Below are 15,548 nucleotides of genomic sequence, written 5' to 3'. Positions count from 1 at the left end.
GCATTCCTCCGCGCCTTGTCCTCTGCAGCGGTCTTGTACGCTGTCAGCCAAGCCTGCTCGATCGGGGAGCTCCTGCAGTGTGGCTGTGCAGAGCCCGTCCCTCCCCCTTCCACAGAGCCCCGCCCCTTCCACGGAGCACCGCCGCCGGGGACCAGGCCTGGCAGTGGGGGGGCTGTGGTGATGATGTCACCTTCGAGTACCTCAAGTCCCGGCAGTTCATGGATCTCAAGCGTAAGAGGGGGGCAAGCGACATCTGCACCCTAATTGACCTGCATAACAGTGAGGCTGGGAGACTGGTGAGTGGGACCCGAGGCATTTAGACAGGTCTGAGAAGCTAGACCAGGCTTAAATTGGACACTGAAACTAGTCTAATACAAGTAAATCAGCTGCATAAAAAGTCAGATTGACTAATTCTTAGATTAAATTATCTCTTTACGTTAACATTGAAAAGCAAAGAGAAAATAAGAAAGTCTTGGTGTAATAAAGTATGGTTCTGTATGTTCTCTGTATAATGGGTTAAAGAGCTACTTGGTACAGGTCTAAAATATTACAGAGTATTCTACCTGTTGTTTAGATCATTGTATGTGTCAGTCATCACATTCTGGTGCCTTTTTAACACTCAGAAGTTCAAAGCAAACCTGTGGTCTCTCTGGAGCTCTCTAATCTGCCGCCCTTGCAACTCTCCGCCCCCAGTGGATGTAAGAGACACTACATTTGTTCTACGTTCTATCACTGAGGTTACCAGCTGTACTTAGAGAATAGACATGTTTGAGAGCCCGTTTGAGGCCACAGGGGTGTATTAAACTAAAGGCTTTTATAAAAGTTGCCAGGATGTGATAACTTAAATGATACAAAGTGAATTTTTAACAAGAAGAATACAGTTCAAGCAGCATTAAAACAGATGACGTTTTCTCCCTGCGTGGCAGACGGTAAAGAACTTCTTGCTGACGGAGTGCAAGTGCCACGGGCTGTCAGGCTCCTGCTCTGTGCGGACCTGCTGGAAGAAGACTCCCGCGCTCAGGGAGGTGGGGGGCAGTCTGCTGGCTCGCTTCCAGAGCGCGGTGCGTGTCACGGGCAGCAACGATGGGAAAAACCTGATACCCGCCGTGCCAGGACTCTGCCAACACCCGGGACGCTACCAGCTGCTGTTCTCTGCAGAGTCACCCCACTTCTGTCTCGCCAACCGACGGACGGGTGCCCAGGGGACCCATGGACGTGCCTGCAGTGAAACCAAGGAGGCAGGAGAGAGTGACCTGGGCAGCTGCGAGGCCCTGTGTTGCGGCCGTGGCTTCAGGGAAGAGACTGTCAGACTGGAGGAAAACTGCCAGTGTCGGTTTTACTGGTGCTGCGTGGTCCAATGTAAGATGTATGCCTCCAGACGCAACGTCAGTGTGTGTTTGTAGACCAGGTCCTGAATATCACAGCAAATAATTGAAGTTGGAAGTAAAATGAAAACATGATCAGAGGCTAGCTTCTTGTGCTTCTGGAGGCTTGGGTGTAATCGTCTGCCTGCTTAGTGGTGAAATCGCCTTGTGGACATCCCTGTAAGAATACATTAGTCAACATTACTGCGATGTTTCATGCCCAAACCAAGTTGCTCTTTTAGTTCAGGTTTTATCATGGTAAATCAGACAACAGCAAACATCATGAAAAAAAAAGACTCAGTTGGGACAAAACTTAAATTGGGTGTTTATTATCTTCCGATAAAATTAGTTAACTATACCAATACCTAGTGACCAAAAACTACAGTTTTGTACCAGGTTAATACTTTTATAAATAATGTAGCATGTTTCGCAAGAAGCAGCACATACTGCTTCCTGGCACAGGTAAACCATTTAACAATAGTTCATTGACGTTCTCTATAAATCGTGCCAGCCAGGCTTAATAATACTGGCTCAGGGGTTACATCCCCATAATTAGTACTCACTAAGACATTCAATTTACTAAAGTCCCCAGTTATTATCCATAGTTTACTTAGGAATCTACGGTTAGCCTCAACTATTGTTCAGTGAAACTACAGTTTTAGACAAACAGCTTTGGTTTTCTGTCTTTAACTACACTTTAACGCACACAAACGTTTAGTATTTCCACTAAACTGAAGTTTGTTTTCTTAAGGTGGATCTTAAAAAGCAACTTGGTATTATGAGCAGGTCAAACGATTTTCAGCAGAAACGTAATTCCAGACTGGCATTCTGAAATGGGAAACAGAAAAGGAATTATTTAAAAATAAAAATAAAATGAATATTTATAACTAACAGTTTTACAAATGCCGCTGATTGATTTCGTTGTTGAAACGTGTGAATATTATGTTGTAAATGTAGATGTTAAGAAGAATGTAAGATGACACTCATGGGCACAAGAAGAATGTTATGAACTGTAAGTCCTAACTTAAACAGCGATGAACTGTTGATTGAAAATGCGAGAGCAAAAACAAACAATAAATCATATAGGAGTTGGAAACTTTTTTAGACAGCATCTTGTTTGGACTGCCAGTTCACTGTGATGTTTGGAATTATTTTTACATACTGTATGTTAAAGTCAAACATCCTGTCCAGAATTTAAACTTTTCATGACCGGTTTATTGAAATACTGTAGTCAAAACTAGACAATATTTATCTTAACTGGTATTCAGTTTATCTAAACAGAAGGTGACATTTATTATAAGGATGTAACAAATTGTTGATAGTAACCTGGATTTCATTTTACTGTTATCGACCGTGATTCAGAGTTACAATTTTTGAACAAAAATATTGACATAATCTGAACCCACTGTATCGAAACTGCAGGTAATGCTTGTATAGGGTTTCTTCAGGGTAGCACGCTTGCTACTAAACGTGTAGCCTTTTACTAAACTTTTAAACTAAACTAAGCGATATCAGCCACTAAATTCATTTAATACGTTGTTCATTTGCTTTGCTGTTGAAAAGTTTCGTTTTGCACCTTCTTGATTTCTTAGTGACTGGTGAACACAGTTTTACCACCATAATGTTTTTATGTCTTTTTCATTACGTATGGTGGATCCAAGATTGTGCTCCTTCTTTCTGATCAGTTGGATCAATAAGTGTCTTTAGAGACGATTCATCAACCTACAGCTATGGCAAATGTTTTGCATCACCCTATAGAATTAACTAATTTTGCTTCATAAAGTTGAATGAAACCCATTGAGTAATGTTACGTTAACATATTGAATTACATACCGCTTTGCAGTTTTCCATAGTACTTAATGAAAAACGGACAAAAATTGAAATATTTTACATTTTAAAGTCTAAAATTAAAAACTGTACTACTATTATGGCTTCCAGACTTTGGCAATATAATTTTGTAGTTTCTTTGATTGCATGATGTTAAATAAAATATCTAAATTATGTTCATATAGTTTTTTTTTAAAACTATGTCCAATCTAGGTGATGCAAAACTTTTGTCCATAGCTGTATACCCTGTTAAACCACAGCTGGATTGTATTGTTACAGCAAGAGAATTGAGTTGGAGCTGCAATGTGAGCATACCTTAAAAATATGGTTAATCCACCTGCTGGTTGTGATGGTCAGTCCACGCCAGTGCGGCTAGGCCCATCCGCCATCTAAGGTCTAGAGTCACATGGGGAGGTGACGCACGTCATTCACCTTCACAGTACACATGACACTACATGCCTGCAAAGTTTTGTTCCCTTTATTATTATTATTATTATTTATTTCTTAGCAGACGCCCTTATCCAGGGCGACTTACAATCGTAAGCAAATACATTTCAAGTGTTACAATACAAGTAATACAATAAGAGCAAGAATACAATAACTTTTGTTCAAATTAGGGATGAGCGCAAGTCAAAATAAAAATAAAAAATTAATTGGATCTGTTCATCAGCTAACTATCACAGAACAAGGAGCTCATCCGGGCTGCTGGCAGCGAGAGAGCGGAGATGAGTAATATTTACCTTTTCCAGTTTAATTTAGGAGTGAACAGCTGCCCTTTGGCACTGCTTGATGTGCAACATAAACTATTAAGTTTCTCGCATCAGCTTGAAAATATTTCATTATTATTTGCAGCCAAGAGGCATTTGTTTAATCATTTTTATGATATATGTTTTCCCTTGATTTAATCATTTTTACGATATATTTTTTCCCTTGATTTAATGCCTGTAAAATGCAGATGCAATAACAGCATCACTTAACAGTGGGTTTATTTGGAATTACTGTTTGAATCCTTCAGCTTAGAAAAAAGAAGGGAAAGAGGGGAAATGATTGAAGTCTTTAAAATCATAAATGGCATAGATAATGTTAATCTGAGACACTACTTCAAATTTAGCACAGAGAGAAGAACAAGACGACATAAATGGAAGCAGAGTAAAAGTTTAGAACAGAAGGCAGGAAGCACTTTTTTACACAGTTATAAATGCATGGACTGGCCTATCAGGTGAAGTAGTAGGATCTAAAACACTGAGAACATTTAAAAAAGACTCGATTCTGTGCTTTTAAATGAGTTCCCCCCAGTAAGGAAAAATAACGAGCCTTGATGGGCTGAACAGCCTTTTCTCACTCTCAAGCTTTTCTTAAAGATTCAAGGCCAGACAATGCTAGATTAAAATCTTAAAATCAATTTGAAAACCAACAGGTAACCAGTATGAAGATTTTAAGACTGTAGTATGCTGACAGGATGCAGAAAGCTGCAAACAGACCACTTCAGTAACCCAATCTTGAACTGTCTTACGATGGAAGAAAGAAATCCGAGATGTGTGGAAAATGTGTTCTGATGCTTTCACTTGAGTGCAGGAGCTATTCTTCTGTTCTAGTTGCCTACATATGTAACATAGGCTAGATCAGCCAAATGTCTTTACAGAAAAGTCAGTGCCGTCTAGTGATCTGCCACTTTGAATCAAGCTTTCTTTTTTTTTATGCCGGCAATCCACAGCTGTGCACCAGACTATTTGACTAATCTAGCCAACATTGCATACATGGAAGACAAGTAGAACTGAACAGCAACTCCTGAACTCATAGTCTTATTAAAAAATGTATTTGCTATTTACCCTTTATGAATTTCCTAGCTGGAGCCATCACATTCTGCCAATTGCTTAACACACATTAATTGAATCAAGTACGAGTAATCTATTACAGATTTTGAGTACCGAATATTCAGTACGCAGCCCTAGACTGTATGTACAGGTGTCCTGTCTCTTGCAATACTTGCATTCCTACATGTTGTTAATTACCAGCAAGCCTCTGTTGCTCTGAAGTGTTTCCAGATTCCTTAGGGGATACTTTTTATACACCTGCCATTTAACATTACACTAACACGCTAACTGCAGGCAAATAACATGAATCCTGCTCAAAGCCTTAGATAACTTTGGAAGCATTGCAAGAGTTTCATTTAAAAAAAAAAAAAAAAATTTGTCCACTTGACTTTTGTAGAATCTGTAGTTCATGGTTTTCATACAAGTCCATCATTTTTTTGGGCTGTTTATCATTTGATTTTACAGACTTTCTTTTAATTTTGAATGACGTTTTTCCTACCACAACACCTTAAGATCTCTTACTTCTTGTGTTACAGGTAATAGGGCCCCATCTGTGTCATGATGCGGGTCCAGATTACCTGTAACACAGGAGGTGAATGAGGGAGCATAAGAACTTCTTCACCTGAGTCAAAGTAAAAAAAATAAAAAGGAAAACAAAAAGATCAAAAGCGAAACATGGCCCATATAGCTCATTGTCAGCCAGTAATGGAAGCTGTGATTGAAGCAAATGGACATCACATTCAACAGCATACAGGTTGAAACTTCTGAATGATGGAAACAGCGACACCTATGGGCCATACTGAAAATTACAGAAACTCAAATTTCAGTGCTTTGTAAATTTTTTCAGACATTGCTGCTTATCTTTATGAGTGAGGCTTAAACCCTAAGTTCAGAGATAAATAATAATAATAATCATATCTTAAAGATATAGTATGCATTAAGGTGTAGAAGTTCATTACAATAAGTCTGCGTGTCTGTCTGCTGTGCCAAAAGAGCCAGGCTCTAACCTGTTCATAATCAGATCTCAAAATGGACCTGTGCATGAGATCTAAGGTTTTCCACATGTGTGTCAGTGGCTTGGAAATGTCTCTTTCATTTGGTGCCAGAAGGCTGAATTATTATCAATGTAATTGCTATTTATTGTCGCGTGTTAATCACATTGTAAATTACATGCTTTGTTGTTGACATTAATCAACACGCTTATGAAAACCCAACAGTGCGAGTATTGCCAAGTAGAGGTACAGTTACGGTTATGGGAGGAATCCAAACGAAAAAAGCTAATAGTGATGATGACTAATGATGCAAGGAGCTAGGTGGCACAGCAGGCTATTTCACTGACTTCTCAAGACTCATCTGGGGCTGAATCCGTGCTGGGTTTGGTGTCAACCAAGCTTAACGGTGGGTAGCAGTGTGAGCCACATGACAAAACCATTATGCAATTTGGCTCAACTGGCAGTCTGCTTAAGACAACAAGGGGTGTTCATGTTAGGACTGAGGTGAGCTCTCTCTCTCTCTCTCTCTCTCTCTCTCTCTCTCTCTCTCTCTCTCTCTCTCTCTTGAAGAGCTGTGAAAATCCCTTTCAACTCTGCTGGCAAATCTTAAAACCACAGTTTAATCAAATATCACTCAGGATTAAACGTAAGGTACGGGAAAATCTTACATGACAGTGAAGTGATAGCAAAAGTTAAGGTTACACTTTTTCAGCATTGAACACTATAACTGTGGCAATATTGTGACATTGTGTAGGTCTTAAAGTCGTATGACACTACAGTTGTGGGTTGGTTTCTATTAATTCCTTCATAATTTAGCCTTTGATTCACTCTCCTTGTTGAAAGTCCAGTTTGCTTCCATTTTCCAAAACAAACTGGATAAAAAAAATGTTGGGGCGGTGAGTTGAATTTTATTACATTATCGATTCATGGGACAGGTGTTACTGCAATGTATTATAGCTGGTTGTTATTATCTATTAGTACAATATTGCATACATATTGTAGTGATCGTTATTCGAACAGAGAATGGCTGTGGAGAATATAGACAGGGAAGCGAGGGGGGAAAGGTACGGGAGGGCAGGGAGCGAGGGAGGTGCTAGAACAGTATTCTGCAATAACACTCAGGAGATGCTGTCGACACAGCCAAAGACGAGAGAGCAAGCCCGAGCAAAGGTGTACGGGTATATAGCTGTAGAATATATCCAGAGGCTAAAAAAAAAAAAAAAAGCTAATCAGACGCCCAGATTAACAACAAGAAGTTGGCAAGTTAATTAACAACTAAGGCATTTTGCGAAAATAATCCTATGTAACTAATGGGAAACCCCCCCAAAAAAGTTTTATAATCTCGTGGCACCGTAATAAGGATTTAAACGTTTAAGGAAGGCTGCAGAAGTGGAGAGAGAACTGGAAAATACGTAATTAAAGATGCAATTTTACTAGGGGCAGAGAAGATGAAACCGGTCAAATTAAATACAATTAAAGTACAATACTAATAAACAGGAAAGAGGGAACAGATGACAGCGCGCACAGACTCGGTATTGTTCCAGCGCAGGGAGGAGAGCTGCGCGCCTGCCTGCTGCTGCTGCTGCTGCTGTCTCTGAAATTACTGGCATATTTTTTTTCTTTCTTTTTGTCCTGCGGTTGCATTAAATTTTTTCCTGCTGCAGCAGCCTTTTCGAGTGACCACTTGAATCCAGGAGAGCTCCGGGACTGGAAAGGAACAATGACAGGGCGAAGGAGTCTGCGCTCCTGACCCTGAGCCCCCGCAAAAAACAAACACACGCAGCAGCAGACACGCACAGCCCTGGAAAGTCCGGGGCTATCCATCATCACATTCATCACCTTTTTGAACCGTCGTCTCTTCAGTATCCACACACAAGCGGCACCGCGTCTCAACCTGGCAAAGCTACTGTTACTGTCTTTTTGACAAACAAAGCGTCTCCGTACTCATTATCACGCTGCGTACGAGTGCCAATTTTAACCCTGAACCGCTATTCTTTCTGCGACTACGATTTAACAATAGCTTCAGAGCTTCGTGAAATGTTACCAGGCGGTTTTTTGGAACTTTTCGACGACAGCATACCAACTTTAAAAAAACAAATTTACCTCAGAAGCAACTCGAGTTGTCTTTCATGTCACGCTGGGACCAACGGCTACTGAAATGGGAATTCCACACACGAGCTACTGGAAATGCGTCCTGATCCTCGTGGCGGCCGTCATGTCACCTGCCTCCACGTAAGTGTGCCTGCCTGCCAGGTTGTGTCAGCGTGTGAGAGCGAGAGAGAGTGAGAGACAGAGAGGGAAAGTGAGACGCAGGGTCGGGGACTGGGAGTGAGGTAACCCCGTGCGTTTTTATTCTGCCTGCGGCGTGGTAACAGCATTTTAGCAACATCTATTAAAACAGAGTATAAGCAAACTAATTACGACATTAAATAGTGTTACACCACATTGATGTATGGTAAAAAAAATAAAATAGCAACAAAATCAAACAAACTATGTTTGAGCAGTTTCTTATCTGCAACAAACCACTTTTGTTGGTTTTCAATGTTATAATCCAAACTCCATAAAAGAAAAGGACCTGTATGTATATATATATATATATATATATATATATATATATATATATATATATATATATATATATATATATATATATATATATATATATATATATACACACACACACACACACACACATATATATATATATATATATATATATATATATATATATATATATATATATATATATACACACTGTAGAGTATTCTATATAAAGTCATTTTCCTTTATTGTTAGTTTCTACAGTATGTAGCTACATCAAGATCTAGTTTTTGGGGGTGTCATAATACCAAAGCCAATGTGTATCTGTGCAAGAGTCGTGTTGTAAGAGTGTACTTGTTTAATGTATAAGGGAAGGCCAAAGGAATATTGAAAAATGTGTTTGCAAACTTTTCCAAGATTTAGGAGGAATGAATTATTCTAGTTTGATTATTTGATATTAGCCCAAAAAATTAAAAAATATCAAGATCCAAATGGCATTCATTCATGCGGGATTGTGTTTGTTTTTGTATCCAAACTGGATTGCAAATGAATGCAAAAAAGATTCTTTTGACCTTCAGAATGCATGCCTGTGCAATCAAGCAAAGTATCCTGAATGAATGTTGAATGAAGACTGCATTTATAATGCAAAATCTTTCACCTATGTGGCTTACTGAGAAAAAAATAATTAAAAAAAGCATCTGCTTTGAATCAAAACGTATTTGATTACACGAGTGATTGTTGCAAAATATCATATTGTGTTTGTTTCTAATGAACCACAAAGAAACCTGCAACACTGCCCCCTGTGGTATGACGCATTTCTCACTGATTTCTTATATCCAATAGGGGCATATTGTAGCGGCTGAGATAACTGTGATATTTCTCACCCATAGCAAGCTTCTCATTAATAAGTGAAAGTTGCAAGCAAGAGAGAGAGAGAGAGAGAGAGGGGCTTTATTTTGTGATTCGTGTGTGTATGTTTGTGGGCGCGTGTGTGCGTGTGTTTCGGAGTGTGTGTGTGTCTGTGTGTGTGCGTGTGCATGTGCATGTGTTAGAGTGTGTGTGTGTGTCAGAGCATGTGTGCCCCGCCCCCCATATACCCTTCCCCCACTCCCACCCCCCCACACACACCCAAGCCTCCAAAGGTGAAGGACATAATTGGCTTCGACACCTGGCATCCTGCAATTAATGTTTAACCACAGAGCTGTAAGTTGTATCAGTATTTATTGATATTTCACAAACTAATTCACTAGATGCTAATCTTTTGGCAGGGTCTGTGTGTGTGGGGCTCGATTACTGGCTGCGTGAGTTCTTGTGGGATCTGTTTATATATAAGCATCAGTATTTGTTCAAACTTGTTTTAAATAAACATTTCGTTTTGCTTGTGTTGTACACCAATGACTTTGATTGTCAGAGTTTCCCCTCCGAGGACTTAGTGGGAAGCTGGCTCCCACTCTAGCCTGACATGAGGGGAGTGATGTGCCAAGCTTGTGTGCTTGATCCTCATTAGAATGAACACACCTGTGCCCTTGCCAGAACACATGACAGCTACTGTGAAGTATGTAGGGCAATGTCGCTTTCAGTGCTACTTGATTGTACTGCATTACTTTTGCAGGGTCGTTGCAACGTTGCGTAACACTGCAGTATATTTTCCAGGGTTTAAACAAATAAATGGTCCATATTCTGCAATAAATATAATCTGCATTCCCTGTTGCAAGCCAGTCACCACGGGGCAGCAAAACAGCAGGACTGGTAGGCTTTGATGGAGGGCTACTAGTAGATGCTCAGTTGGTAGGTGCTTCCATAGCCAAAGTGCTACCATTGAGGCTCCAACATAGAATCAGCATTGCATATTAAACTGTAGAGGTGGTGGAGCCGCTATGGCTGGCATGGAGATGCAGTTTAACCTTCTTCAAACTTTTATGAACCAGCCTCATTCAAGATCTGCAGAGCAAAAGAAGTTATGAGACTAGCACCCTAACCCATTGTGTCTCAAACACAATCAGCTCTGTGATTTAATCTGTTTTGATGGACACGGAAATGCAGGTTCATTAACCTTGGAGTGCGAGGGTTTGATCTCTGACTCCCTTTGTTTCTCCTTCCTTCCAGAGTCCTGTGCAATGATATTTTGGGTGTAAAGCTGCCGGGCGACCCTGAGCTGACGCCCAACACGGTGTGCCTGACCCTGCCGGGCCTCAGCAAGCACCAGATGAGGCTGTGTGTGCGCAGCCCTGACGTGACTGCCTCCGCCCTGCAGGGCATCCAGATCGCCATCCACGAGTGCCAGCACCAGCTGAGGGAGCAGCGGTGGAACTGCTCTGCGCTGGAGACCGGGAGCAAGCTGCCTCACGACAGCCCCATCCTGAAGAGAGGTGAGGCAGGGGAGGGGCAGGGGGAGCAAGAAGGGGTGAGGAAGGATGGGTGAAGGGGGCAAGCTGCTTAATGACAGCGTAACAGGGCGCAAGCTAGGCACGAACCGGCGACCCCACGCACCACAGGCGAGCGTCTTAACCATAATGCGAAAGAGCCGGAGTCGTCTGCCTTTGTGGTTTTAGAGCCTTTAACCTCATCTCATCTCACTGATGGGACAGGACAGAATCTGTGACCATATCACACAACACTGCCCGTTACAACAGCATGACAGACACTGACGAGGGGAGAGTGAGGGGGGGAAGCAGGTGGTACTGTTAAGGGGGACTAAAGATGGGCGAGGGAGGGGGGAAAAACTCTGCCCTAGATACTGGGGACTGCTCAACGACAGTGTGCTACTGAAGAGGGGCGAGTTAGGGGGAGTGAAGGGGAAGCAGAGGGCACTGTTAGGGGAGAGTCATGAGCTAGGATGGTGGGAGGGAGGTGTAAGTGTGCATTGAGCGGGGGGAGGGCGGTGACAGTTGTTCGAAAGGTATTTTGGACAAGGGAGGCGCGGGGAGGGATTAGCTACAGGCACCTCTCCAGATTTCAGAGGGAATCTCCCTGCTACTCACTGCCAGCCCCCAATAAAACTGCTCATTAAAATACAGAGACTGTCCGACGCGGTGCTGTCAGAAACTGGGAACCGGCCCAACTGCTAGCCAGGACTTGCAGGCAGCGACACACAAACATACAGCACATTTCCATCTGCTGATGTACCGCTGGAGGTGCAGCCCTTACAGAAGCATGTCTTTAAAAAACCCTCTGGGATCCCATTGTAATCCCAGTGTTTCACCCTGGTGAAACCCGCGCTAGCCATTTGCAGACCACAGCGTTACCAACAATGGAAACACAAGGACCCGATGTTGTGATAATGAAACATCCAACAAAAATATAACAAACCGTGAAGTCTCCTATTTTAACGATGGAAACGATGGCGGCTTTTAGATCCGCCATTGTTTAGATCAATTGGCTAGACCCCGTTGTGTATTGGTTCATTGATTATATCACGAGATACAATGTAACCACAAGGATACCGTTCTGCTAATGCCTCATACCAGTTAATCATTTTATATTATAAACCAGAGCAGAAAAAAATACCCCTCACCTTAGAAACATTTGCCATGTATTTTAAATCTAGACTTCCACACTTGTTTTGCTGTGCTTTTATTATGGGAGCGTGCTATCTGTATGCTAGCTGTGCGCGTGTGTGTTCTGTGTTCCCTGCACGGTCCTGTCGCTGTGCTGGGGAGTCTGTGCCCCAAGGAGTGCCGCGGTCGAGCGAGGTGCTGAGCACTTCTTCCCATCAGGGCAGAGAGATGATAAGAGCTGAGGAGCAATTAAGTTTCAAGAAAGGAACGATCTGAGCTTTTTTTTCCCCCCTGGGCTTTTGGTAGGGCCTGCTTCAGCAAATACAGTTATTAAAGCTACAGTATCATAGTGAACGGGCAAGCGTGTCTGGGTGTGTGTGTGTGTTTGGGGTGGGGTGGACACACACTGATACACACACACACACACACACAAACACACACACAGACACACACACACACACACACACACACACACACTCTGACACACACACCCACACCCACACACTCTGACACACACCCACCCACACACACACACACATGCACACACACTCTGACACACATACACCCAGACACACTCTGACACACACACCCACACCCACACACTCTGACACACACACCCACACACACACACTCTGACACACACACACACACACACCCACACACACACACTCTGACACACACACACACACACTCTGACACACACACCCACACACACACACTCTGACACACACCCACCCACACACACACACACATGCACACACACTCTGACACACACACACACACACACACACACACACACACACACACACTCTTTCATTGTATACCCAGGATGAGATTGAGATTTGCATCTAATTAACAATCAGTACAGACGTGACTCCAGGCTGTATATTCACTGATAGATGAGAACCCGTAGCTCATACTCATAATCTCCACTACACTAATCTATCATCTATTTGTATAAAATGAACGTTTATTTGATAATAACCAAATTCAATCCAGAAGGTCTATTGGAAGATAATGATTTAATACAAAATTCAAGGCAGGTTATCATATGCACCAGCATATAGATCGTGTGCCAGATAGAGAGAGAGTGACATGATATGAAGTTTAAAAGCACATAGTATCATCCAATTCTGGCTGTATAAATAGACATAACTTTCCCCTCTATTGCGTTTGATCCATTCACACCCCTCCTCCTCCCCCAGCTCCTCCTCGTGGCTCCCCCCTGGTTCTCTCTGTCACTGGAGGTTGACTGCCTTGTCCAGCAAGCGGGTTCTGCTCATTTTGAACGGGGACCCTAAAAGCTCACAGCTGAGAGCTGCAATTCAAGGTCTCTTGAGCACTTTCATGCTGCCTGTTTCTCATGGTGTACCAGGGATTGCTCTCCTCTCAAGCGAGCCTGCATTGCTGTGTGATTGAAGCATCCCAGGGTTGTGATCGCGGTTTTCCTGTGTCGTTCGTTCTCCTGGCAGGTTTCCGGGAGACTGCGTTCGCTTTCTCCCTGCTCGCGGCGGGGGTGACTCACTCGGTCGCCATGGCCTGCAGCCTGGGCAAGCTGCAGGGATGCGGGTGCGAGTCCAAGCGCCGCCGGGACGAGGATAAGATCCAGCTGAAACTGAACCAGCTGCAGCTGCAGACCCTGCAGAGGACCAAGGGGCTCCCCGCGCACCTCCTCCAGAGCCAGCAGGGGGCGCCCAGCCTGCAGGACACCTGGAAGTGGGGCGGATGCAGCCATAACGTCAAATTCGGGGAGAAGTTCTCCCAGGACTGGCTGGATTCCAGCGAATCGCCACGGGACATTCATGCCCGCATGCGGCTCCACAACAACAAAGTGGGCAGGCAGGTGAGACTGGCATAGCAGGGTCACTTGTTTCATAGTCCCCTTTGACCTTTTCACCAGAGTCAAAGGGAAATAAAGTCTGGTAAACTAAATGATCTGCAGAAGAATGAAAAGGGGGATCTTGTTTTGCTTATAAGAGCTAAGCATTTATTTTATTTTAAGCCTATCACACCTTTAGAACATAAATAAATTAATCAAAAGTACAGTGTTGTTGCTCTAAGTATAATCTGAAAAAATTAGTCAAGCCAGTTTTGCTTGTTCACAGTTTGTGCTCATTGGCCACTTTGGGATCGAAGTTAGGAAGCACTTTCATTTTTAATGTAGAGAGATAGAAATGCATGGAATAGTGTACCATGTGAAATAGTGACATCTAAAGACACTAGGAACATTGAGAAAGCAATTAGATTGTGCCCCTGTGGAATAGTATTCGCTGTGCTAGGAAGGGATGAACCTTTATTGGGCTGAACGACCACCTCTCATTCCCAGTGTCTTGTGTTCTGTCGGCAGGTGGTCAAAGAAAACATGAAGAGGAAGTGCAAGTGCCACGGCACCTCGGGAAGCTGCCAGTTCAAAACCTGCTGGTACGTCACGCCCGATTTCAGGCTGGTGGGATCGGTGCTGAGGGACAAGTTCCAGACGGCCGTGTTCATCAACTCGCAGAACAAGAACACGGGCGTCTTCAACCCCCGCCTGAGCAAGCAAAGGGTGTCCAGCCAGCTGGTGTACTTCGAGAAGTCCCCCGATTTCTGTGAGCGAGACCCTGCCTTGGACTCGCCAGGCACAGAGGGACGGATCTGCAACAAGACCAGCCAGAACATGGACAACTGCGGCAGCCTGTGCTGCGGCCGCGGACATAACATCCTGAAGCAGACGCGCAGCGAGAGATGCAACTGCCGTTTCCACTGGTGCTGCTACGTGCTGTGTGAGGAGTGCCGCGTCACGCAGTGGGTCAACGTCTGCAAGTGAGACCCGCACCGTCCCGCTGCTCACCCCAGGGACTAGTCATGTGATCAAGAAGCTGTTATATTGACCTGCAATAGAGACCCAAGCCTTCCCAATGTCTTTTTATGGGGTCTCTATAAAACAAGAGAAGCCAGAAGAATCGTTTCTAGAGCACAGTGAACTCTAACCCTGGCACCAGTACCTCCTCATGCAGTCACGATGGCGTTTATTTAATTGAATTCTGAAAAATAAATAATGCTGTCTCTGGAGTCAAACAGAGGAGCTGCAAGTCAAGGACACACTGCCCCAGCGTGAGTGCAGTCAGGGTGGACGCCTTGTGAAACCCAGAAAACTGAGCTCTCTTTATACAAGGATGGACTAGGCATCGCTGTTTCAGGAGTGCCTGGTCACTGAACGCCACAGGATCCTGATCAGTGCACCAAAAATCGAGTTCATCTTGTTAAACAATGAAATAGAAACCTTAACAATATCTACTTCTCATTTTCAGAGTGCTGTGTCAACAATATCCCACTCAAACACCATTCTCTGTTCATACTAAGAGGATAATCAGCCTTGTTGTACGCAGCAGAGAAAAAGACATGGCTGATTCTGGAGTGTGATATCACACTGCATCAACAGGTATATAACACTCCACTGACACCACTGTCTCCATGTAAAAAGGGATTCTTAACCTGTGCTTGTTAAACAGTATAATAGGGACCTGAGAAACT

At 43.3% G+C, this 15,548-nt stretch overlaps 2 protein-coding genes across 2 annotated transcripts; both read left to right on the top strand.

Annotated features, from left to right (window-relative positions):
- Positions 1-115: 115 nt before the first annotated feature.
- On the top strand, positions 116-2,349 carry LOC117967036 (protein Wnt-6-like; the record flags this gene model as incomplete). Its single annotated transcript, XM_059019663.1, has 2 exons — positions 116-296; positions 927-2,349. Coding segments are annotated over 2 exons (658 nt in total), but the record flags the coding sequence as incomplete, so codon positions are not given.
- A 4,922-nt stretch (positions 2,350-7,271) lies between these two features.
- Positions 7,272-15,541, top strand: LOC117401158 (protein Wnt-10b). The gene is made up of 4 exons (XM_059019664.1): positions 7,272-8,229; positions 10,645-10,907; positions 13,508-13,878; positions 14,383-15,541. The coding sequence occupies exons 1-4, from the start codon at positions 8,156-8,158 to the stop codon at positions 14,839-14,841; spliced, it is 1,167 nt and encodes a 388-aa protein (XP_058875647.1). The 5' UTR covers positions 7,272-8,155; the 3' UTR covers positions 14,842-15,541.
- The last annotated feature ends 7 nt before the right edge of the window (positions 15,542-15,548 follow it).

This window comes from Acipenser ruthenus, unplaced genomic scaffold, assembly GCF_902713425.1.
Source record: "Acipenser ruthenus unplaced genomic scaffold, fAciRut3.2 maternal haplotype, whole genome shotgun sequence".
Taxonomy (NCBI): domain Eukaryota; kingdom Metazoa; phylum Chordata; class Actinopteri; order Acipenseriformes; family Acipenseridae; genus Acipenser; species Acipenser ruthenus.
Note: the sequence above shows the minus strand (reverse complement) of the source record. Positions and strands in the feature narration are given on the sequence as shown.

What these genes read in the sequence shown, in the direction of transcription:
- LOC117401158 (XM_059019664.1), top strand. Translation starts at nt 8,156, where the DNA reads ATGGGAATTCCACACACGAGCTACTGGAAATGCGTCCTGATCCTCGTG. An exon ending in GTCATGTCACCTGCCTCCAC is followed by an intron (nt 8,230 to 10,644) that starts GTAAGTGTGCCT and finishes CCTTCCTTCCAG; the next exon opens with AGTCCTGTGCAATGATATTT. An exon ending in ACAACAAAGTGGGCAGGCAG is followed by an intron (nt 13,879 to 14,382) that starts GTGAGACTGGCA and finishes TTCTGTCGGCAG; the next exon opens with GTGGTCAAAGAAAACATGAA.